Source organism: Camelus bactrianus, chromosome 7 (genome assembly GCF_048773025.1).
Source record: "Camelus bactrianus isolate YW-2024 breed Bactrian camel chromosome 7, ASM4877302v1, whole genome shotgun sequence".
In the NCBI taxonomy this organism is placed as follows: domain Eukaryota; kingdom Metazoa; phylum Chordata; class Mammalia; order Artiodactyla; family Camelidae; genus Camelus; species Camelus bactrianus.
This window is the reverse complement of record NC_133545.1, coordinates 7,817,540-7,842,606: the sequence shown is the minus strand read 5'-3', so window position 1 is coordinate 7,842,606 and position 25,067 is coordinate 7,817,540. Positions and strand designations below refer to the sequence as shown.

General features: G+C 40.0%; 1 protein-coding gene across 1 annotated transcript in view; it reads left to right on the top strand.

Moving 5' to 3' along the window:
- The window catches only part of CNTNAP2 (contactin associated protein 2), a 1,833,533-nt gene that overhangs the window by 544,172 nt on the left and 1,264,294 nt on the right, over positions 1-25,067 (top strand). Inside the window, exon 2 of the mRNA XM_074366860.1 lies at positions 13,600-13,710. Within this exon, the coding sequence (XP_074222961.1) occupies positions 13,600-13,710 (111 nt within the window). The remainder of the gene's footprint in view (positions 1-13,599; positions 13,711-25,067) is intronic.

Below are 25,067 nucleotides of genomic sequence, written 5' to 3'. Positions count from 1 at the left end.
TTTCTGTCACCCACATAAGAAATCTTCTCTAGTCCCTCACACATCCTGTAAAACCAAGTTTACGGTGTTTTACAATGTACGTTTGACATTGTAAATGTAACAATGTCGTAATACTCTCATTGTTTCCAGAACATACTTCCAATGACTCCTTCACCCTACTGCCAAAGTTTTCTTTCTTTTAAAATACATCTACGATTGTATCATATCATCACTCCCCGAATAAGCAAATCATTTCAATGGTTTCTCAAGGCCTGCAGAGTAGAACCCCACATTTGTAGTGTAGATCTCACCAGCCCATGAAGTCTTAGATGAAGGATACCGAGATTCAAACATAACAAGAACCTATTAAGTAAATATTTGTTGAAAGAATAATTGAGAGCAAGCAAAGCAGGAATGAACGTATGAGGTTTTTCTACACAATTTGGCCCCAGCCTCCCTCTTCAGATCAACCCTTCTGTGAATTCAAGGATTGCTACTCTCTGTACCATCTGCTGTTCATTCATTCTGGGTACTGATCACCGTCCCATATGCTGGGTACGCAGAAGCGATGAAAACAACCCTGGGCTTCATCCACGAGGATGCGTGGCTCATGGTGGAGTCACGATGAAACAAGTGAATGCCCGGATGAGTGCCCGACTCCTATTCGTCAGTTGCTACAAAGGAAAGGAAATGAGTTCTCCGAGAAAAATGGAGGCAACGTAAATTTAGCTTAAGGTTTAGCGGAGTCTGGGAAGCTCTCTTCCCCCGGCATTCGATTTCAGATGTGATAAGTCACTCCCATACTTCTTGTTTTATTGTGATATTGATTCCATTGCCCAGAATGCTCTTCTCTTCTATCTTCTATGTAATGAGTTTTTTCTTATCCCCCCATGTTTTTGTTAAATATTAAAACTTCAGTCTGTCCTTACCCCTCACAAAAACCTGCACACAGATGTTTATAACAGCTTTTTCTTATTGCCAAAATATGTAAGCAATCAAGATGTCCTTCAGTAGGTAAAGGGATAAAGGAACTTTGCTACATCCAGACAACAAAGTATTATTTAGCACTAAAAAGAAATTTTTTAAAAGAGCTATCAAGCCATGAAAAGACATGGAGGAGACTTAAACACATATGGCCAAGTGAAGGGAGCCAATCCAAAAAAGCTGCATGCCATATGATTCCAACTATATGACATTCTGGAAAAGGCAAAACTATAGAGATAATAATAAAAAAAAAATCGGTGGTTGTCAGGGTGAGAGTGGGGGAGAAGAATAGATGTGGCAAAAGGGATTTTTAGGGCAGTGAAATTCCCCCATGATACCATCATGATGGATATATGTCATCATAATTTGTCCAAGCCTATTGGATGAGCGACAAGAGTGAATCCTAAGAGACACTGAGTTTTGGGTGATGACGATGTGTCAGTGCAGGTGCATCACCGGTAAGGATGTCACATTCTGGCGAGTGATGCTGATAGTGGAGGAGGTGACGCATGTGGTGGGACGTGGAATGTATGAGAAATCTCTGCACCATCCTCTCAATTTTGTTGTAAAACTAAAACTGCTCTAAAAATTTGTCTTATAAGTAAAAAAGAAAAACATTAAACTTTCACTTCCTTTTTAATAAATATGGTAAAATATCACATTTCTGATCTCAAGGACTTCCCATCTTTGAAGGTTACTAGAGCGCACCTCCTTACAGTCCCCTCCAGGGTCCTCACGACTCCCCACGGTCTCTGGCCTCCTTCCTTCTGGTTTCCCCCAGGCTTCCCCTGATCCCTCCCCACTGCCCACCCTGCTCCTGGGTTTCTCACCTGGATTTCTCATCCCAAAACCACCATTCCTCAGGTATCAGGAATTCCTGGGGCTTCTTCCCTCTTTTGCATGAACTCTCTGCCAAAAATGTTCTGATTAATGAGGGCTTCTCAGACCCCTAATTCATTCCCCCACCAAACCCCCAACTGGTACCCTTCTGTCCCTTCCCTGCTCTATTTTCCCCCATAATTATCATCGCCATCTGACATACTGTCTATTTTTAAAATTCATTATTTCTTGTAATGTATAACTCTGTGGTGTTCACTTTTGTGTTCCCACTGTGGGTGCTTAATACAACTCTTTTTTGTATTCTGAATTTTTTAAATTGAAGTACAATCGGTTTATAATTGTTGAATGAACAAATGAATGCGTATCACCTTTGCACTCATCACTGAGCAGTTACCCTTCATACTAGTTATTTTTCATATCTTACTATAAAATCGATGCATGTTAATTGAAGAATATTTCAAAAAAGTAGGAAACAGGAAAATAAAGGTCTCGGTTATCATAACAAATGACGTTATGGTTAACATTTTGGTTTACGTAGTTTTGTTTTGTATTTTTGGTCTACAGGTATATACTTGATATAATGGGGACAATATTACAAATAGTGTTTCATAGCCTACTTTTCTTTAACTTAACATATCATAAATACTTGTCAACTAATTAAACATTCTTCTGCAGCTTCACTTGATTGATTCTCCAGCGCTCCACTGTTCACTTTGTGCCAGTCAAGTGCATGATTGAATCTGATGTGACTGGAGCCATGAACACTGGTGGGTGTATATCTGTCACTCTTGAGTTAATTATTTAAAAGTAAAAGTGGGTTAAGTGGTCTAGGAAATAGACTTGGTTGTCAGTGATTACATGGCATCTTTTTGGTGAATGCTGTCTTTGAATTAACCAGTTACAGGAACCAGACAGTCAAAAACTGAGGCATTTACCAGTTGACCAACAAACTGCCGTCCAAAAGAGCCTCATTCATAGGAAGATTGCTGATGACCCCTGGAAGAGTCCTCCAGTTCATTTAATCACATTGCAGTTGAACTTGACTCTCTTCAAATCATTGCTTTATTTAAAGTGCTAGGGAGCTCTGCCTCCTTATGAGACTGAAGAATTTGAGTTAAAATAAAAAAGCAAATAGTCGATTCTATCTTTGATTACCATTTCCTTTTTTGCATGGAGTAATATGAATTAAATTTTCAAAGCCTCTTCTAGGTGACACAAAGGGTAAAATTTGATTTGAATTATTTCATGTGATAGGATTGATTTCTCTGAAATTAGAAGATCGACTTAGAGGAGACAAAAACTTAACTTTTTCTTTAAAGCCTCACACATCTGTTTTTCCTAAAGCCTCACAAATCTATTTTTTTTCTAGTATATAACAGTTCAGTAGATAATTTGAAACTGATTAATCTGTTATACCATCTGTCAGAAATGTGCTGCAGCTGTTAAATGTCCAGCAAAATTTGAACTACAAGTCTTGAGTAATTCGCCCTTGTACGTGCAGACCAGACAATTTCCTGTTTGATTTACAACCATGATTCTTGCAAGCGTGAATGATTTTCCAGCTATACTACCTTACATTTTTTTTTTCTGAACATAGCTATTGGACTTAAAAAAAAACAAATGGAAGAAATTTGATGTGATTTTTTTTAAGATAATGGCATTGAATCTATCTGTTATCAGATGCTACTATACTGATTATGTTCAATATTTTTTCAAAGTATGTGAAGATCCCTACTATGTGTTCTATACTCCCCGTGTTGAGGATGTAAAGAAGTCCTCTTTCTTCCAGAAGATATCACCATAGAGCAGGCAGATCAACATACAAACAAATACTTATCACAATAGATATTCAGTGATACGGATATAAGTGTCAAATATAAAACACTAAATTTTTATATTCTTTTGAAAACAAACCAAAAAAAAAAAAAAAAAAAGAAAAAAGAGAGAGATCTAAAAGAGCTAAAACAGGAAAGTCAGTAGCTTCAACTCAAATTCTTTTGCTGGAGCCAAGATATTTTAAAAGTTCTAACGGCACGTACTGATGATGTAGAAAAGCCATGTATATGACCCAAGGGTTCCAACCTACAGGTCATTTTAAGTAGATAAAGATCCGAAAGATGATCTTTCTTATGTGGGATACAGTGAGGAAGACCTACACCTCACATCGTAGAATAAAGCCAACTCTCTCTGCACAAGCAGTTTCTCAAATGGAAAAATGAAAAAATGTCCATTGGACAGTGAAAGTGAATGCCTCTCTAAACTAGGCACTATGTTTCTGCCTTGCTCGCATTTAGATGGATTTATTATTTATCACTGTCAGTATGTCATGGATTCAACAACCTTTTGTGACATCATGCTGGGTGCCAGGTTCTTAGGCTCTAGGAACACAGGCTCGACAGGACAAGCAGGGGCCCCGTTTTCATCGTCCCTGTGGTCCACTTAGCAAAAGATGTCATAAGCACATTAAAAAAAAAATAAACAATCAGGGTGAGGTTAGATTGGAATTGGTGCTATGAACAAAATAAAACAGTGCCATCGAAGAGCAAGTCATATCTGGAAGGTGGAAGTTGGGGTGGTGAATTTAGATGTGCTGGCCAGGGAGAGACGGGGTGGTGTTTGAGTTGGGGGCAGGCTGGAAAGGGGCCAGCCCTCTGTGGACCCGGTGGAGGGAGTTCTAGCCAGGAGACAGGGGCGGGGAAGGCCCCTGAGCAGTAGTGTGGTGGTTGTGTCTGAAGAAGAGGAAAGAGGGTGAAACTAGAACTGAGCGGCCCAGAGAAGAGGGAAATAAAAGAACACTGGCGGGTCCTCAGGGCCAGGCCTTCGCAGGCTCTGGTGGCGTTCAGATTCCATCCTCAAATCAAGGGGAAACCATCAACATGGGATAATCTGATCACCATTTTTAAAAGATCCATCTGGCAACTGTGAAGAAAAATGGATTTGAAAGGGACAAAGTTTGAAGCAGGAAATAAGTGCCCAATCAATATTTCTTCCATGCATAAATGGAATAAACTTGATGTACTTTGCTGAACGTTCTGCTGTTGGATGTAGGCGTGTCAGTTGAGTGGCCGATTATGTATGGTGTTTTCTGGGAATACCTATTTAGAACTTCAGGCATCTCTTCCTTTTAGTTGAAAGATATGGGTCTGTCTTGGACAGAAGATATTGAAATTGCTGCAGTGTCATGAAACAGGGAATCCCTTCAAGTAAATTCCTGGGATCAAAGTGGGTGGTGGTAAGAAAGATCTGCCCACTTCAATATTATGAGGAGATCTGCACACCCAGAAGAAATCCAATGTGACATATGCAGATTTTATCCAAAGTGAGTCTAGAGATGAGGTGACCTTGACATGTAGACCTCAGAAACGTAGGTCCTGTAATCAGGCACAACCTAGTTTTTGTCCTGGCTCTATTTGTCTTTAGCTGTGAGATGTAAGGCCTCCTCGCCTGTAAAATGGGAATGGTACCTATGTCAGAGGCTTACTACAATAACTCGCGGAGGTAATTCTCTCAAACTGCTGACTAGTGTCTGTCACAGGAGTACTGAATAAATGATTGCTGTTAGTATTCATTTATTTACTGATTTTGGCTTAGTGGCCTCTACTGTTGATGCTACTGAGACGGGAGATGGGGCAGCTGCTTATTTAGCTCAAAGCTTCTGTAATGCAGATGGTAGCACATTGGACTGTGTCCCATTGGATGGGAAATGAACAAAAAAGAAAAAGATCGCTTCTTCCATCGAGTAGTAAACAGGAAAGATTCAGTGAGAAGAAAAAGGGAACAGATAGGTTTCCTTTTCTCACTTATTGATTTTCATCACGTATCAGGTAAAATATATCCATTCAGTTGATTTAATTCTAAATTCATTATCTTTAACTTTTCCCTAAATTAGCATTTGATGGCAAACTAATTGTACTTCTCCTCATGGCCACTGTCCCCAGAGGTCCTTTCGTGGGTTAGGCAGAGAGAACCAAATCCATTCTTCCATATCTTGCGTGGGAGGACAATTAATCCTCAATTTAATTAGATAATCTGTTTTACTCGCGAGCTAACACACTTGCGTTTTTTGTGCAAAGGAATTTAACTCTGCTGTGCAGATCCGAATATAAATAATGAAAGATCCCTATATAAAATGAAATACCTAAAAACAATATTTATTCTTATCTTAAAAGTAAAGGCAATATTTATATGGGGATTCTATGATAGGACAGAGTACCCTGAAGAGGAGGTTGTAAATTCTCCTGTTTATTTAAAAACATGTGTGATATTAAATGCAGTGTGTGTGGTGGTGGTGGGGGGATCTCTGAAGAGTAGTAACAGTGATTACTCCTGTGGATTATGAGAAGCCTTTCTTCCCCTGTATGGTATAGAATTTTATAGGATCAGGGGGAAAAAATGAACCTTATTGCTGGTGACAGAGAGTAGGCCACGGAAGTTGGAGCATGAGGTACACAAAGCAACGTATGAATCATAAAAATGGGAGGAAAGTGTGATGGAGCTGAAGACATATGAAATAGAAGATGAGTTGGAGTCATTGGGGTTTCTGCCCTAAGGAGGAGCAAACATTTTTCTAGAATGTTCCTGGAACACTGATTTTTTTTTTAAAAAACTATTTATTTTCTATTGCTGTGAGATAAAAATCATAGAAAAGCTGATCCATAACTGGAAAAAGACTTTTGAGGTAATGGAAAAACTGAGGAGACTCTGGATAAGATAGAAGTAAGTCATCTAAATTCATGCTGCTGGGAATAAAATCTCAATTTTCTTTCTTTCTTTTTTTTATTGTGAAGAGCATGCACTCTCTTCTACTGTGGTAATACTGGGGAAACCTTAGCCTCATACTGCTTCTGAAAGTCACAACTGTCCCAAGAAAATATTTATCAGATAGATAAGGTTAAGTTAAAATAAATAAACTTCAATTATGTAAAAAAAAATTATGAAAAAGTACTGGAAGAGAATGTCATATTTCTACTTCCTGTACTTTCTTTCTATTCAAGAAGTAATCCAATACTTAAATACCAAAAAATATGAATTACAAAGTTTAAAGACATTTGACTTCCAGGTAAGATTACGCCCTTTCCATAAAGAGAAGTGATTGGCGTATAGGATTTCCACAGGTAACATCCAGAATGATCTCAGGTTGTTTCTGTTCTTTAATAGAATGCTCAAGTTAGTAGAGTCCTGAGGTGAAAAATACAGTGCTTATTCAGGTCATACATGTTGCAGAAAGAAGACAAAGTGCCATGTTTCTAAGTGCATCAGATCAAAACACCACTGTAACCGGCTGCCCAAGTTTGTAGGGAGTGAAAATAGCCTAGCAGAGCTGGAAAGAAACAGATTGTGACGCTATTATTAGTGTTGTGTCTTTCATTCTTTCTGTCTGGCTGTCTGTCTGCCTGCCTTCCTTTTCTTCCTTCCTTCCTTCCTTCATTCATTCCTTCTTGACCTGAGTCAAGACTTCAGTCTCCTTTTCATTCAAATCCTGAAACTATCCATTAGGCTAGACAAGAAATCACACTTTATTTGTCCAAGGGATGTCCCACCATCTTTGAAGCAATATAGCCAAAAGCATGATCTGTCTAGGAAGTCAGGCAAAATGGCACAGAGGGTAACGTGGTTACTGGTGGGTTGGACACAGTCGATCTCAGGTGGATGCTCAGGTGGTTGCAGGCTCGGCTGGTGACTACAACAATTACCTGGGTGAGCAGACAGGGCATGAGGAAATTCAGGAGCTGGAGGCGGGACGCAGCCCCGGAGCACTGGGATGGGACTCCAGAGCCTGAAGTGAACATCAGGGGAAGACAGGTCTCCTCTGGGAGGAACTGAGATGCTACCGGGGAGCCAGAGAAGGAAATTAGCACAACTGTTTAGTTTGTAACTCAAGATGGTTCTGGCCATCGAAAGCAAGGCAGGAGCCTGTTAAGTGGAAATAGAAGAGTTTAGGGGGTGGTCTGGCCACTTAAATTTGCCCTGGCAATGGAGAGGGATGGTCATAGACCTCAGCTGAGTGAATTTGCAGGTAGAATTAATGTAGCTCTAGCATCAAAAGTTGGGAATTGAATGTACAAGATGGAAGGAGGCTATTGCATGATGCATTCACCTGAGATCAGTGTACCTTCCACCGTGTTTTGTTTTTGTTTTTTTCCTAAATACGTATCGAAGCTGTTGCTAGAATTTGCATCCGGCTAGCGCTGCTTGGTTCTAGGGTCTTTCGCTATTCTTAATTTTATTCTGGGTCTTAGGCTTGTATGATATAAAATGTGTGATACAAAACATATCTCTTCAGTGTTATCATTTTAACAGGTGTTGTGTTGTGAAAAACTTCCAGCATTGTTTTCAATCGGAGGTACATTTGAGTGATACGCTAATGTCAGTTACATGTGTTCTGAAGCCCTTTGATCTTGCCAACTCCGGTCCACACGGCTTGCCAATAGAGGCCCCTCTCAGCCCGGCTCTTGTAGGTGAAGGGCAAAGCCATCTTATCTCCATTTGCCAGTCTTTCCCTCTGTTCCAGCTTGAAGTAGCACAGAATTCGTACAGCTAGGCTGCCTTCCTGATTGACTGACATTGTGTGAAAATAAAACTCAGGGCCCATCTGCTCCTCTAGTTTCCATCCAAGATTCCCTGGAAGGGAAGTACATTGGAGACCAAATATTTGCCATAACTGCATGGCCATAGTTTAGTTTTGGAAGACATCCTTGTGTGGGAAAATACAATACTAAGTTATTTCAAATGTTAACATTTTCTCTCTCCCTCTCTCTCTCTCTCTCTCTCTCTCTCTCTCTCTCTCTCCCCTAGTACTACTAGTATAAACCTTCTAACTTTCTCCAGAGATTTGCCTGACGTCCTAATCTTTAATGTCTGCAAAATATTGAGACACATGTTCTAGCTGACTCTTTGGAATGCGTAATGTGTAATAACTATCATTACAGTTGGAGATAAAAATGGATAGTTCATCATAATAATCAGTGTGGCAATATGGGCGTGCGTGGAGTGCTGCTCCAAACGTCTCTGGGAGACTCCATACCCATGGTGGCCTCCATGATTTTGCCTAGAACGTCTCCTCTTTCTACAGTGTTCGTAGCCCTCTTCCCATCCATCCGTATTCTCCCAATTCTTCAGGTCATATTCCTTGTTTATGTGTTACCCGATACCATAAGTGACCGTTAATTATTCTTCTTCATGGATACGTGGAGTACTTGTTATACTAAACCAGAGGCTGGAAAACTTTCTTTTATAAAAGGTCAGATAGTAAATGGTTGAGCTTCGGAGGCCGCATGGTCTTTTTTCTCGGCAGTCTGCCGCAGTGTGAACACAGCCACGGACGATACACGGATGAGGGAGAGAGGCGAGGCTCCAGTGCCTCCCTTTACTTACAGAGCGAGCGGTGAGCCAGATTCGGCCTGTGGGACATACTTGTGGACTCCTGTCCTGACAAGGCATGCGGGCTTGAAAGCTTGAGAGAAACTTAGTGAATTTCCTCACATGCTGCGTGAGTCATTTGTAGAAAGGGGGTTAATGGACATACTCAAGGTCACACACATAGGCTAGAGCCAGGAGGGACAAGGAACTCATCTAAACAGCAGCCCTGCCTTTACTTGAATTACTTGATTATAGTCTCTTCAGCTTGAATTACAAACTATTTGGTATGATTCTCTCATTTCATGTTTAATTATTTTATGTGGGTCCATATAGTATTGCCAGTCATGAAATGGGATATATATATATAATATTATATACTATCATATATACATACAGTGTTCTATATATGTACATTATTATACAATTATTGTATATATATACACAATACAAACATATAAATGTTATTATATATTATACTACATATAGCCATACTATATATGCATATATTGTTATGTATTTATATATATTATATGTATACATTATATATGTATATATGTCTATGTAGTTATATGTATATAATTGCCCAAAGTGGTTAGAACAGTACAAAGCATAGAGTTAGATCTCAGCAAACATTTGTGATTCAAGTCTTCCAGGAGAACATACATGTAGCATCTTTCTTACTTAATTGTATGTTACAGATGTTGTCAGTTTAGAAGACTGTGAGATTGCCAATGCTTACATTCTGATAGTAATGTTATAGTCACCTTGATTAAAATGTATAGTCTTTTATATGCTCGTATCTTTCCTGATCGAAATTTTATTCTAATTTTGTTGTTTTGATTTATGTAAGTTTTTAAAACTTAGTGAGAATTTTTAGAATTTGGTGTGAAGATGATCAATTTGTTACAGAAGTCAATTAAAAATGTAATAAGGATAAATTGCCTTCAGGTTTTATAACTGCTGTATTTAAGTTCTAAATTTGAACTAGCTAATGGATCACTTAATTATTGGTCAACATCATTTTAATTACTTGCAATGAAACACGTAACAGTATATATGCCTTGAATGCTTCCTTTTGGAAAATGCATCACTCCTCATTATCAGGTAGAAGCGAGCCCTCTTGAGAAGGTTTAGATTGGACAAGGTTTCTCCCAGCAGGACCCCGTAGATTTCTACCAGAGCTTACCTCCTCTTTCCCTTCAGATTACTACTCAGATGTCACCTAACCAGAGGCTTTTCTTGACTAGGCAGCAAAAAATAGCAACTTTCTCAACCTCCGCTCGATCACCCAAACTCCCTGCCCCCTCTTTCATATTTAATGTCTCTCTGTAGTGTTTATCACCATCTCATACTATAAGTTAACCTTTTTGTTTTTACCTGTTGTTTTTGTTTTAGTTCAGTTTTAGTTTCCACTGAAACCTAAATTACACGAGGCTGAGAAACAACATTGTCAGTTTCACCTACTGCCACGCCCCCTGTGCCCGGAACAGCCTAGGTGCTTGGTGCATATTTGAATGAATAAAACAAAAATGGATAAACATTAGCACATTCTTAATCTAATGGAAACTTTAGACGTAACAGTTACTCCAGTTAAATGCAGAACTTACGTCAGAAGATGATACAAATTTAGACTGAGTCAGAAGCTAGGAAATCAGGGTTTTATATGTGTGCTCATTGGCAGCTAAATTGAATAGTACATTTTTAAACAATTAATGTGAAATCCTTCACTGTAGATTCTCACTTTGTGAACGGATGCCTTTAAAATACATTTTATGTTCATCTTTTCATTCTTCTACATTTAAATTTCTGGGGAATATCTTCATGCACACATGCCGTACTTCCCAGAGGCACTTGTGGCATAACTAAGAAAAATAAGAAATCTAACAATGTTTTACAAGGATGAATGTGCTCATTTTAGCTTCAGGTTTGGACACACTTGAATGGTGAGATAATGAATAATAACTCATTTCCCCAGTATCACTGGGGACTTCACTCTACTTGAGTGACTTTTCAAGAAAACTAGTTCATTCCTTCTCTTGCTAGTTTCTTTTTCTGTTTATGAACTAGAAACCATTCTAGAATATACAGTGTAATTCTCCATCCTAAGCACATGTAAACAGTCCTGAGCACATGGAAACATTTGTTGGGGGTTTAAGAGTGTCTCTCTAAAAATTGGATGTTGTGCGGTGTTATAATTCAGCATCGTACTTAAAGACTCCTTGAATTTGTCGCATTGAATTACCATTGCTTTTGTTATTGTTTTTCTTTCATTCATTCATTCATTCATTCATTCATTGTACAAACGTTAGAGTGCGTGCCAGGTGTCAGGTCTGTTCAGATCACTGGAAAGTAGGCACTAAGGAAACTATCAAAAATTTTATTTCCATAGCGCTTCCAATCTAGTGGGAGAGAAAAGGAACCAAACAATTGAATGAGTGAAAACATAATGTGTCAGGTGGCACTAAATGCTGTGAAGGAAAATAAAGCAGGAAGTGGGTACAGAGAGTGAGGGCAGCACTGTACCCATGCTGCTCCGAGGACTTGGAGAGCCTGTGCAATGGAGCAGAGCCGGGGGAGGAGAGGGACAAGCCTTGTGGTGGCTGGAAGAGTCACTGCGGAGACCACAGCAGGAGAGGTCTGTTGTTGTAGTTAGAAGGAAAGGGTGGCTGGACGGTAAAGGACAAGGATGCTGGAAAGAGAGGTGACCAGTGCATTGGCCACTGTGGGCCATTGGAAAGCTTCAGACTTCATTCCAAAGTCTGATTGGGAGCAAGAATTGAAGTATATTTTACACACAGGAGCCACCTTCCCATCAGTATTTTTTTCTTCAGATACCATAGGTTTTTGTTTTGTTTTGTTTTTAATTGAAGTACAGTTGGTTTAAATGTTGTGTTAATTTCTGGTGTACAGCATAGTGATTCAGTTATACATATATATATTCTTTTTTATTATATACTATTAAAAAAGTAATGAATATAGTTCCCTGTCAAAAACTAAAAATGGAATTACCATATGATCAAGAAATCCCATTCCTGGGCATATATCTGGAGGAAGCTCTAATTCAAAAAATACATGCACCCCAGTGTTCGCAGCACTATTTACAATAGCCAAGGTATGGATGCAACCTGTGTCCATTGACAGATGACTGGTTAAAGAAGCTGTGGTATATTTATACAATGGAATACTACTCAGCCATAAAAAAGAATAAAATAATGTCATCACCAGCAACATGGATGGACCTGGAGATTGTCATACCAAGTGAAGTAAGCCAACAAGAGAAAGAAAAATACCATATGAGATCGCTAATATGTAGAACCTTAAAAAAGTCCACCTGTATTTTTTTAAACCATCCTTTTGGCTGCTGTGTGCAGGAGGACGATTCAGCCTTTTACAACAGTGGTCGTTGATGGCTGCTTGGACCAGGTGTTGTGAGGTGGTCAGATTTGGGATGTTCCAATACAAGGAGATATGACCCTTGATACAGTCTCTCAGAAAGCAAGAGGAGACTGAGAAGAGATCTAAGCGTTAACATGAAGACATCAGGAAAATGAGAAAGGTTCATCAAGGTGGAAGAGGAGAGTCAGCAGTAGTGAGGGAGGAGCGGGAAAAAGCTAAGGGCAGTGTAGAAGCCAAGTGATGAACAGCGTTGAGGAGTCATCCGGTTCCAGTGCAGCTGATGGTCAGGTATGAGGGGGGCTGGTGAATTTTTCAGACAGCAGTGCTTTTCTGTTGGTGCTTATCTTGTGCTCTCTTTTCCGCACACCTATTTCCTAATCTCTCCATTTGGACATTATTCCTCCTGGTCTTCCCTCCTCCGATCTCAGTGTTTCCAATCAATGTTTTTCACTCTATCCCTATAATGAACACATAACTGAAGATCTTTAGGAGGTGCTCAGTTCCAGAGCTTGTCCAATAAACAACCACAGCTTTATCCCTGCTTCTGAGATAGCAGACCTGCCTTGAAGCCCTTCAGAAGAAAGCACTTCATCGGAGTTGTAGCTCTTGAAAATCAGAAGGCTGTTTAACTATATATAAAATAGATAAGCAACAAGTTCCTACTGTAGAGCACAGGGAACTCTATTCAATACCTTGTAATGGCCTATAATGAAAAAGAATATGAAAAGGAATATATATATGTATAACTGAATCACTGTGCTGTACTCCAGAAATTAACACAGTATCGTAAGCTGACTAGACTTCAATAAAAAAGGAAGGCAGGCAGGCGGGCAGGCGAGCAGGAAGAGAAGGAGAAAGGCTGTTTAAACTATCCCTGTGTCAGAATGAGCATGGCTGAGTTACCTCAGTTCTGGTCGTTTTCTAGATGTTGTATCATAGATTTTAAAATGTTTACTATGTTCAATAATTATTTTAACCAAAACCCACCAATGACTACTTGAAGGTCTTTACTGAATCTCTCTCTCTGTCTCTTCTTTTCAGAAAAATGTGATGAGCCCCTGGTGTCTGGCCTCCCCCACGTCGCCTTCAGCAGCTCATCCTCCATGTCTGGGAGCTACTCTCCTGGCTACGCCAAGATCAACAAGCGAGGGGGTAAGGCAACTTTTATTTCATTTCTCGACACACGTGTTAAATGAGAACATGTTATATTTGCAGCTCCATTTCTAAAGCATATTTTATTGTATGGCAGCCATTAGCTGACAGCCCAAATCATTCGCCCCAATTCTGTTAACAGAGCCATGGATACTTACCATCAGCTTGTAGCTACGACTGGGGAGTGATAATGGAAAATTTAGGCTAGATGTAAGAGATGCTAAATTAAAGAGGAAAATTTTTTGGAGTTGCATATGATAATGAATTCACAGTGACATAAATTGGTATATGGTGTGGAGTTGCATATAACTCCCACCCCCATTTTATCATCCCATCCAGTACTGTCTCCCTAACGGTTTGGGACTGTCACACAGCTGGCCACATCTTCACTCCTCATGCTGCTCCACCCCTACTGGTACATACAAGACACCCATGTGCAGGGCTAGCTTAACCCTGGTTGACAACCTCAGTACAGGTCAAGGTGGCAAGCATCAGAGAGGAGGGCTATTTCCTCTACAGAAAAAAATAAAAATAAAAATAAATCCACATATGGTTATTTCAATAAAAAAACAAAGCCTTTTGTTCCATTATGAAGTTTATATGCAAATACCCTTGGGAGAGGAGCCACATTGGCTGAAATTCATGCTAAGGTTATGAATGACTAATGACCAGCATTGACTGAGAATTGTTTTGTTTTTAGTGCAGCACAAAAATATGTATCTTAAAAATAAAGACGGGGGGGAGAATTCCAAAGTGAGAAAAAAAATAAAGTATATGTAAGGGAAGCAAGAAATGCTAGAGATATATTTTCTGACCTGACTATTGGCAGGAATCAACTGACACATAGCCATCTGAGAGCAGGAAGGTCATCCACTAAGAGAGAAGCATACAGGATTGTAACTAGAATGTAACTTATGAACTATACAAATGCGGAAAAGAACAAATTCAGTTCAGCATGATGCTGATAAACATTGCTTCAAGTTTGATCACTTATGTAAATGATATTCTTCAAATACGTTTTGGAGCGATAGATTTATGAATACAGAGAAGAGTATAAATGCAAACATACATTCAGATGACAGATTGACACACACTTATAGGCTGGAGTCTGGTTTTTGGGTCCCCTCAGTACAGATCCATCTGCTACAACCTTGATGTCAGGGACCAAAACATGAAAACACTGGGACGAAACGTGATGTTTAAATGGAAAAATCCTCCTGTAATTCTATCATGTCTTTGGGAGTCCATTGCTTTAAGGGTTTTGGTTTTGGTTTTGGTTTTGGTTTGTTTGAGAGCAATATCTGCCGCCTGTGATCTGTGTTCTGGATTCATCTTCCCATTCTTATTTCATTGACGGTTTCCTGGTCTCCTGTCATTCTAAGTCAATAGCAATTAAATGGATTACTCTCTCCAAAGGGTGGTCTGGATGTTAAGCCTCTGAGAGTTTGGTGTAAGGGATCCAGTGTCTTATATTTATATAGTGCTTTGCAGGACTATAAAACACGTTTCTGTGTGTTCTGGATGTGCCTTGTTCTACACATCAACCTTGTTAGATAGAGTAAGTTAGAGATGCCAGACATTTCTTCTGCCAAACTTTCAACCTTCTACTCTGCATGGCTTTTGGGGAAGTCATCCTCCCTCTCCTGCCCGAAGGGGAAAATCATTCTGCCTCAGGGTCCTTTTCTCCCTGCACCAGCCACGGGGGGTTAGAGAGAACCCAGGATCTCAGCTGAGTCCGTCGGAATCTCTTATTTATGTGACGTTGGCTTGGGACCTGAGAAGACTCCTGGGGGAACCATGGAAGGCCATGTGTAAACAAGACAGAGAGGAGTGAAGCAGGTGCCGGAGGAGAAGTCAAGGCCTGAGGCCACGTGGGTCCGCGGGGGGATGGACAGCGTCACTGGTCTTCTTCCTGTTCTGCTTCCGGTGCGCCCTCCCCTCCGGCTGTACTTCTGCTTAAGCCCGAGAAACTTGCCTTTCTACTGCTAGCAATCACCTCCTCCTGCCTGAGCTGATTTTAGGAAATTTGTCTTCCTAGTTACCAATGAACTCCTGATTGAAAAACAGTTATTGCTGCCCCCATTTTACAGACCAAAAGAATAAGGATAGAAACCTAAGAAGACACTCACTGAGCGTCTACACTGAAGGTTCTCAAGTGGTGTAGCTGGTGTAGCTGGGGGCCCGCGATTCGGGGACACAGCTCCATGTCTCCTGCTCAAACCCAGCTCTCTTCAGGCTGTTGAAGCTGAATGACACAGCATCAGCACTGCATTTGGATTCACCCCAAACTAGAACCAACAAAGAGATGGAAAGTTTGAGTCAAGGTTCTTCCCTTCATCCTCTTGCCCCTTGCATTTGCTTAGCAGATACTTCACTGCTTGCTGTTTCCCTGACTTTTTTCTTTTTAGGTCTGTTTCCTGGGTAATTCTTCCCATTTGAGGAACCTGTCATCTCCTCTCTTAAAACCAAGGGCAGAGAGTCGTGGTCTGGCGGTGTTTCGTATTTATGTATCCTTTATTTCCTCCAGCAGGGAGAACAGATTGCATCTGTAGGCCATATAACTGAAGATCACTTCTGGGAGGAATGTGTGTAACAGACATCTGGAAAGTCTGCTGGAACAGATCTCTTAACGTCCACACGTGTATCTTAAAAGGAACTGCAGTCCTTCCCTTCCTTTAGGATACACCATGGAAGTTAATGATGGCCAGCACGCCTGGAGGGCTCGGCTGGGTCGCGTCATTGCTTTGATCATTTTCTGCTTCCTGTTGGCCGAGGGGGAGCTTCCCTGGTGGCTCAGCGAGTACTCAGACCGCGCTCTGCTCTCCAGAGGTCTGGTCCTGCTACTCCTGGAAAGCACTAATGTCTCTCCTCTGTTGCACTGTTGATTTTCAGATTCCTGAGTTACACCTCCTTTTCCTCTTTCTATGTTTTCTCCCCTTCCTGTGTTAAATATGGAAAAAAATCAGCCACAACTAATGTAACCCAGAGCAGCAGCTGATCCACTATGAACTGGGAGAGTAATCACAATGTTTCCATGAGGACTTCATCTTTCTTGGTGCCATGAATGGCTCCTGCTGGTTCTCTTCTCTTCTCCCCAGTGCCTGATCCATCCCTCTGTTCAACAGTGCCCACTCCTGGCAGCCAGTCTCTGCCAGATCAGGTGGTGTCCTTACCCTTTGTCAGAAAGCTCCTCCCTTAGAGTGTTACATCAAGGCTTCAATGATGAAACAGACTAACCTTCCCAGTTGGTGAGCTTCTGTCCCTTTGGGCAGCTTCCATCCCACTATTTCCCTTCTTTTCCTTCTCCAGCCTCTACCACTTAAGTCAGTATTTCTCTTAATCTGCTCCCTTTCCTGCTCACTGATGACTCATTGTCACTTTAGTATGAATTCATTGGTCGAAGTGTTACTAGGACTATTTGCCTTTTAAGAACACATCCTTGGAGCAGAAAAATCCAGAGAACTGGTTTTCTAAGGTAGCATTTCAGGGTCTTTGACGTTCCTGTTGCGACTGGCTGTACTTCTCCATCCTTGAACTGCTCTCCTGTAAACCCCTGCTGATCTTGCTGACTCTTAACGTAGGGCTGAGGAGTGGAAAGAGAATGACTGCATTCACGCATAACTAGGTTTCAATATGGAATCAGCCAAGGGTGAGCATGGTATTAGTCAATTATTTTAACATGCTGTGTCTCAGTTCTCTGATTTCTATGGTTATAGTTACCTAATTTATCATCGAAACCAGGAACTTCTGACTGTGACTGCGCCGTTAATGACTGCGCCGTTAATGACTGCATTGATAACTATTTGTAACATACCAGGGTCATCATGGACGTATGGTATCCCTCTTTACATTCTGAAATGGAATCGATTATGTAATTTTGCAAAGCTATTGTCAAGATTAAATGAAAAAATCTACACAAACTGTTACATTTAAATATTAGTCTCTTTCTCATCAGTTACCCTCAACTTCTAAAACACTGTAGATATTAGCATTTTAGAATAAGGATTGAATAAAATATTCTTGCCATTACAAAAGCAACGCCTCCCCAGAAAGTGACTGCTAGAATTTGTGTATTTGCCAATGTGGGTGTGTTTCCTCTGCCATCACCTAAGATAGAAATGACAGCATGATAATTGAAAGATCAAAAATATAAGTATTTTTAAAAATTTAAATATTTTTTGCATACATTTTGGACTGATGTTTACTTAAATGTTCTCCTAGTCTTTTCACCTCAAACTTCTTTCAATTCAAATGAATTTATGTCAGTGATTTTCAGGTGTTATTTTGTTCTTCTTCTCTTTATATCATTTGAATGAGATCTTATCGAATCCAATCTAACATATATTTATTAATTTATGATACTCAGAAAAGCCAAACAGAATTGTCCTGGACATTAGGGAGAATAAAAAAATCACCCCCCCCATTCCTATAAATTCCAACAATTTTTTAAAACATATATTTTAAATGATTTCTTCTAAAGCTATCCATAAGCCTTCACATTCACCATTTTAATTGAATGAAAGCTACCATCTAATGAACCTTTTATTTTAATTCTCAAATATAAATCACAATTTTGGCTTCACTGGGAGCTTTAAAAAATTAAATGTGCAATGCAGGATAATTTGTGTCATTGATACTTAGAAAAAATGATAGAACGCTGGAAGCATACTCACCAGGGAGTGACTCATAAATTTGTTTAGACATGCTTTTTAAATTTATGAAGAATATTACTGTGTTTCTGCTGTGGCATCAGATTTTATAACGTTGGAATTTTAATACCTTCTTTTGTGCTCCCCATAGAAAACCACGCTGGGTTTTGTGGCATTTCCCAAGGCGTGTGGTGTGAAAACATGCTATGAACACACGTACACACACATTTCTACAATCAAATCAAGCAGGCAAATACGTGATGGTCCTCTCTGGGGGAACATCTTTAGAGCCAGCAGAGCACACTTTCACTTTGAGAGAAGCTTTTATCAAATTTAACCAAACATTCTGCACATCAGTGCTTTTAAACGAGGTTTGTTTAATATACTTAGAAGTACAGTTGTGTCCCGTGGGCTCGCTTCTGTGTTTCTAAAAATGCTGCTTTTAAAAGCTCTTCAATGATAGTCTGATGGATGTTGATTTTGGGTTTAGCAGATAGGTTTAATTGGAGAAAGGGAGTTTTTAGAGGTGGAGCATTTGAAGTGAAGCCATTTTAATCAATTGTTTTAAGGAAATGGCTATTTTGCTATGTTCATAATGGTTTGTCACTAAGAAAATCATGAGTTGGATGAGAATCAGTGCTGTTCCATTAGCCACTGCTACCATCTTTGACGTGGCTCTGGGATATCAATTTTCTAGCCCTCTTCTTACATCACAATGCTAATAGTGGATTGTCTAAATAAAGCTTGTGAATAATCACTTGACATAATACACTTCGTGAGTTTGCTTTAAACACCGTATTGAAAACCGGGCTCTTTGCTACTGGCCTTGCACAGTTTAGCACATATTGCGTGGGGCATCGTGCCGTCTGAGCCAGCAAAGAGATCTATTTAAGTAAGGATGCATTTTGAGAGGATGTGCAGATTAAATGTATCTTTGTGGATGTGTTAATACAGAGTTGGAGGAACAAGGTTCCCTTTTGCACTTGGAGAGAATTTGAGGCTCTTCCTCCATTTAGTTTCTCCGATTACATCACTTCTGTAATGAGAAACTTGGACAAGATGATGTCTAGGACCCCATCATCTCTGAACACCCTCCCCTTGTCGCCAAGATTGATCATAATTCCCTGGTCTTGAACTTGAGGGGCCACTACAGATTCCCGTGGTCTGGGCTAGCTCTTCCTCTGTGCCCAGAGCTATTTCCCGCTAAATAACTTTGCAAGTAGCCAGGATATCTGGGGGAAAACATTTATGAAAGAAAGTTTTTACAAATTGAAGTTTTCTTTCTAAACCATTCCAGAATACATGCCAATGGTATGATAGAGATTAAATGTTTAATTATCCTTTTGATATTTGCTAATTTTATTCAAAGAGAGGCTCTAATGTTTTCCACACATCTGCCAAGAAGGTGGAGAATTTATGTGAATGATTTGCAATATCAGAGGTTTCATCTCAAATTAGAATTGTTAGCACAATCTCAAAGCACTTCGACACAGTACTATGTTCAGCTCTCGAGGAATATTTTTCTGACTGAACGAACAAATACATTGAATCACATTTATTGCATAGATTACTTTATCCATTTTAAACTTCAGAAGCTTACTACTTTTCTGTTGAGATGACTTGTTAAATCAAGAGTGAGTATTGTCTAACATTTTTCAGTTTCCTAAAAATTATTCCACAAATTCTTTAGTCACTATTGTAGCAATTTGGGGTCCAGATGATAATAGAGAGTAAGTGACCAGAGCAAGCATTGTTATCATCATTTCTAAACATAAAAATTTAAATGTAAGTTTTTGAGAATGTGCACGCGGAAAGGGTGGGAAATGGCCCCACTGGTGTCTCCCAGTGCTTTCAAAATTGTGGAACAGGTACCATCAGGATAATGATGCTGAATTGGTGAAACATGTCCCTCTTATCTCAGGAAAATTCTTTCATAGGTGAGGCTTTCAATTGGGGCTGTTGCATCCAATTGGTAAGAGGTGCCTCTGGGTAACAGAACTCGTTCCATCGGTCCTTATACCTTGTGTCTGGCCCATGAGGGATGCACTCTGTGTCCTGGTCGCAGCCATGTAGCCTCTGGGAAGAAACAAAGGCCAGAAATAAGCAGGGCGTGTCCACAAGTTGTTGTCTGGGAAACCCACATCAGGTGGTCATATGAATGTCACTGCTCAGTGAGGGGCACTGTGCAGAATCCATTCCACAACCACGTGCGGAAAGTACACTTGAAACCCTGCAGTTACGTTCCTTCTACCCCAGGTGAGTGACTCTTCATCATTTTTCAATATCTGCTCTTCTGTAATTAGAGAAGATTCCATGATTTTTGCTTTTTGCTATTTGCCTCTTTTCTCCTTATTTCATTTAATGAGAGGAAGAAAAAAAAAAAAAAAGAAACAGGCCAAATTATTTCCAAGACAATTGGGAGGATTTAATCTAGGAATGGCTCTATTAGCGCACTGGTTAGGTCACACTTATTAGAATAAATAGACCTTTGCCTTAATACCTTTAGCAAATTAATGACTTTTTCCCACCCATTTTTCTTTGGGAAGAATGAAAAAAATAGAATTGCTCTCATTGTTACTCATGCCTTCCCAAACTAATTCTGGAAAGATTGCCACTAATAACAATTCAAAACCGTCCAGCCTTTGTTAGCTTACTGCCCTTTGTACACTCGGCAGAGGAGCAATCTGTGCTGTTTACGCATCCCTGTGCTTTAAAACCGAGATATATGTTTGACGTGAATACTGCTGACAATAAACTACGACATTTAAGACAGTCTACTTTTATTGTTCTTGCTCTTTAGCATTAAAATGTAAACACAAATTGTAGGAAGCTTTATTCCTCTGTTTTTCACCCAAAGGTCACTTTTATTTGACTTTTTCTTAGCTATTTTTATTTCCTAAGCAATGCAAGGAATTGAAGGTTTTATGTTTTTATTTTGCTTTGTTTTCTTCCTCAGCAGCTTCTAGAATTTACTTCCTTTGTATCTGTTTCCACTTTAAAATCAGTGGGCAATGCATTTATTTCACTTAGAGGATCCTTGTCTGAATTTTTAAAAAATTATTATTTTTTATTGAGATACAGTCAGTTTACAATGTTGTATCAATTTCTGGTATACAGCATAATGTTTCAGTCATATACATACATACATATGTTCCTTTTCAGATTATTTTTCTTTATAGGTTACTACAAGATGCTGAATATAGTTCTCTGTGCTGTACCATAGAAACTTGTTGTTTAACTATTTTATATATAGTAGTTAGTATCTGCAAATCTTGAACTCCCAATTTATCCCTTCCCAACCCCTTAACCCCTTGATAACCATAAATTTGTTTTCTATGTCCTTGAGTCTGTTTCTGTTTTGTAAATAAGTTCATTTGCATCTTTTTTTTTTTTTAGATTCCACATCTAAGTGATATCATAGGGTATTTTTCTTTCTCCTTCTGACTTACTTCACTTAGAATGACAATCTCCAGGTCTGTCCATGTTGCTGCAAATGGCATTATTTTAATATTTTTTATGGGTGCATAGTATTCCATTGTATAAATATACCACAACTTGTATATCCAGTCACTTTAACAGCTACCTTCATATCACCAGATGTCTGCAGCCAGGAAGACAGTTCTGCCTCCAGGGTGAATTATTTTGTATTAGAAGGTTGGTGCCTGAGTGTAGGTGTGAGCAATAGAAGGACACATGTTTTATGGATTTTCCCCCAGCTGATTTCTGATACATGTGTATTTCAGTGGATTATTAGTTTGAGTTTTTTGTTTGTTTGTTTATTGTTTTTATTTTGCTTTCAGCTGATGCTTAGAATGCTAGGCATGCCTTATAAGATGGTGAAAAGCCTTGTTGACTCCCCTACTCTTCCTCCCTGGGGGGTTCTAAAGAGACTGGAAGTTGAAACCATATGCTTCTGTGATCGACATATTTCTGTGGCATTAGAGATTCATATGTGACTGCTGGAGTTCCTTCTTTTTACATTTTGATAAGGCCGTGCATTCCTGTAGGCTCAGATAGAGTTCCCAAAAGGAGGACGATTAAACTGAGCTTTAGAATAGTTCCAACAGGAGAAAAACAGGCATGGCAGAAAAGATGACTCCTTCCTCGCCGTGGAAGGGCGGGAAAGCCACAACAACTGCATCCCAGGGAGGCCAGAGAACTGGGGGTGTCGCCACTGCCCCCATCCCAACCAGTCCTTCCACACCTTACATTCAAACTGTGTTGAATCCTCAGCACTTCCTATCAGCCTCCAGATTTTTATTACCTAGGTCATTCTTCACAGACAGCATCAACATTTCAAAGTTGCTCATCCTTAGTAATTGTCAAAAAAGTCGTCACTGGTGGCTAAAAGAGCTCTCTCTCTCCATCTTCCGTGATGCAACGTGTTTTTTTCTGTCTCAGAACTTAGTGTACAGTATTGTCCTGCAGACTGATTAGTCTGAGCCATGAAACTGGGTGTGCGTGGAAAACAAGCCCGACGTCTCAGGCATCTGTACAGACGCAGCATCTCGGAGGATGCCGAGCACGGATGAAACACTCACAGATACTGAAACAAAGGCTGGCGTGTGTACATGATCTCATTTGAGCCCCACAAAAGCCCTAGGAAAGGATTTAGCAGTAGTAAAACTCAGTTTTATGGATAAGAAATTTTAAATTCAAGAAAATTTGTGTACCTGCCCACGGCTACAGCTTTACAGAAAGCAGATTTGAGCATTTGAAACAAACTCTTCAGACTTCAGATTCACTCGCTGTTCTGTTCGCCACACGTCTTCCCTGCCAACGTGACCTTCTCTTTAGGAAAAAATTGAAATACTATTTGTCGGTTTTAGAACATAGCTGGTTTTCCTACTGATGTTTTAGAACCAGACACGTTTCTCTATTTTATTTGTGAGAAGTATATGTTGACTGGGTGATTTCTTTGAAGGGTTGTTATCTTTGTTTTAAATAAACAAAAAGTAGTAAAGACATTGTTTTAAACATTTACATGTAATAATAGAGTTTTAAAAGACATACCCCTTTTTTCCCCCCACTAAAAGGCTAGCCAAAATCTAGCCTCCTTCAGTCTTGTCTCTGCATTTGTATGATATGAGGGTGGGAGGCAAAAAGACATAACTGTATTTGAAATATTATATATGTGAGAACAGCCAAAGATTGGAACGAAACAGTGAGACCAACATTCTGTCTCCCAAAAAAGAACTGAAATAAAAGAAGCTACTGATGTGAAGCACTGATATGCTGGAAACTGACAGAAGCAATATTTTTAAAGTCACTAACACTCTTAATATTCAAAACACACGTGGAGGGAAAGATGTAAGTCAGCACAAAGTGAAAGGAAATGAATAAGAGAAATAAAACTCAGCCACAAAATAGAAAATGTCTGCGATCTACTGGATATGCCGTAAACTGGGTCTCTGTTTGATAGGGGCTGGGAGTAATCTGGGATTCATAATAGTATCCTGCTGTACAAGCATAATCAATCACTGTACTGTTTCTTCCATCCCAGATGAAGATGTCAGCAGTGTTACATTTTGTCTTTCATTTTGTCTCTGTTTAGAAGAACGGCCATACTTCCTGGAAACCTCCCGAGACTACCAAGGGAACTGATTTAATTTCCCCCCAAACTTCTGTATACTAGAGATTGGAAAAAGTACAGCAAAAGCCAATCATTGACCAGTTCTTTCAAAATGATTATTTTCTGTCTTCTCTGCATAAAATACAAGACTTCATCATTGATGGTGGAAAATGATTTTCTAAAGAGAATTTCAGAGAAGCACCGAATGCCTTTGGGTTTTCGTTCACACTGTTGTATTTGAACTTCCACAACTGAAAGAGGAGTTTGAGAGCAAACCGTTGTGTTTTGAAAGACAGACAGTGCTCTCCGGTCCTGTATGGAAAGGACCAGTGCAGTGAGGGCGTCAGGCATGAGAAAGAGAGACTGTGCAGCCGGTGAGCAGCCTAGACTCCTCTCCAGGAGGGAGTGCTGGACTGTCAAAGCGTTGCCATCACACTTGGGAGGAAGCACCCAAGTGGCGCATCTGGTGGATACTTGTTGGATGCGTCCAAATGATGTGATCCTGGCCAAAATACTGCCGGATCTGCTTGATTTGGTCAGGGATTCCTCAGTGCATAGCCCAGTCCCCTGTGGCTCACAGAGAGAAGTGCAGGCGCACAGGCCCAGAGATGCCCACCAGGGCCCCGTGTGCCTCCTGCAGAGCTGGGGAGGGGGACTCCGAGAGACAGGGCTTACTGTTCACTGCGGGAGGCGGAGACAGAATGCTGGCCTTTGCTGTAGCTCCGTATTCATTTATTATGAAAGCTGTGGAACTTTTCTTCCCATTGATTCAAAATACGTTTGAAAATCATCAGTTCTCCTTGGCAACTTATCAATAAAGTGGCAAGGGATTCACTAAGGAGAGATAGACAGGCAAGAGGTTTTATAAACAGCCTGGAACATGTTAGTCAGCATCTGGAATGCCAACAATCTAAATTCCAAATAGATTTCTCAGTGAGACTAAAATGGAAAACCCTGTGATTCTATTTCTGTGTATGGGATTCATCAAGATTTAGGGTTCACTTGGCTCCCACCTCGCAGGGGTCTCCCCCTACCATTTTTTTCCTCTTTGTTTGGATGGCTTAGCCGGTACGGAAGAAAGTGAGATTGATTCCTTCAGAAGCCCTGAAATGCTATCTGTGCTAGCTTCACCCCCA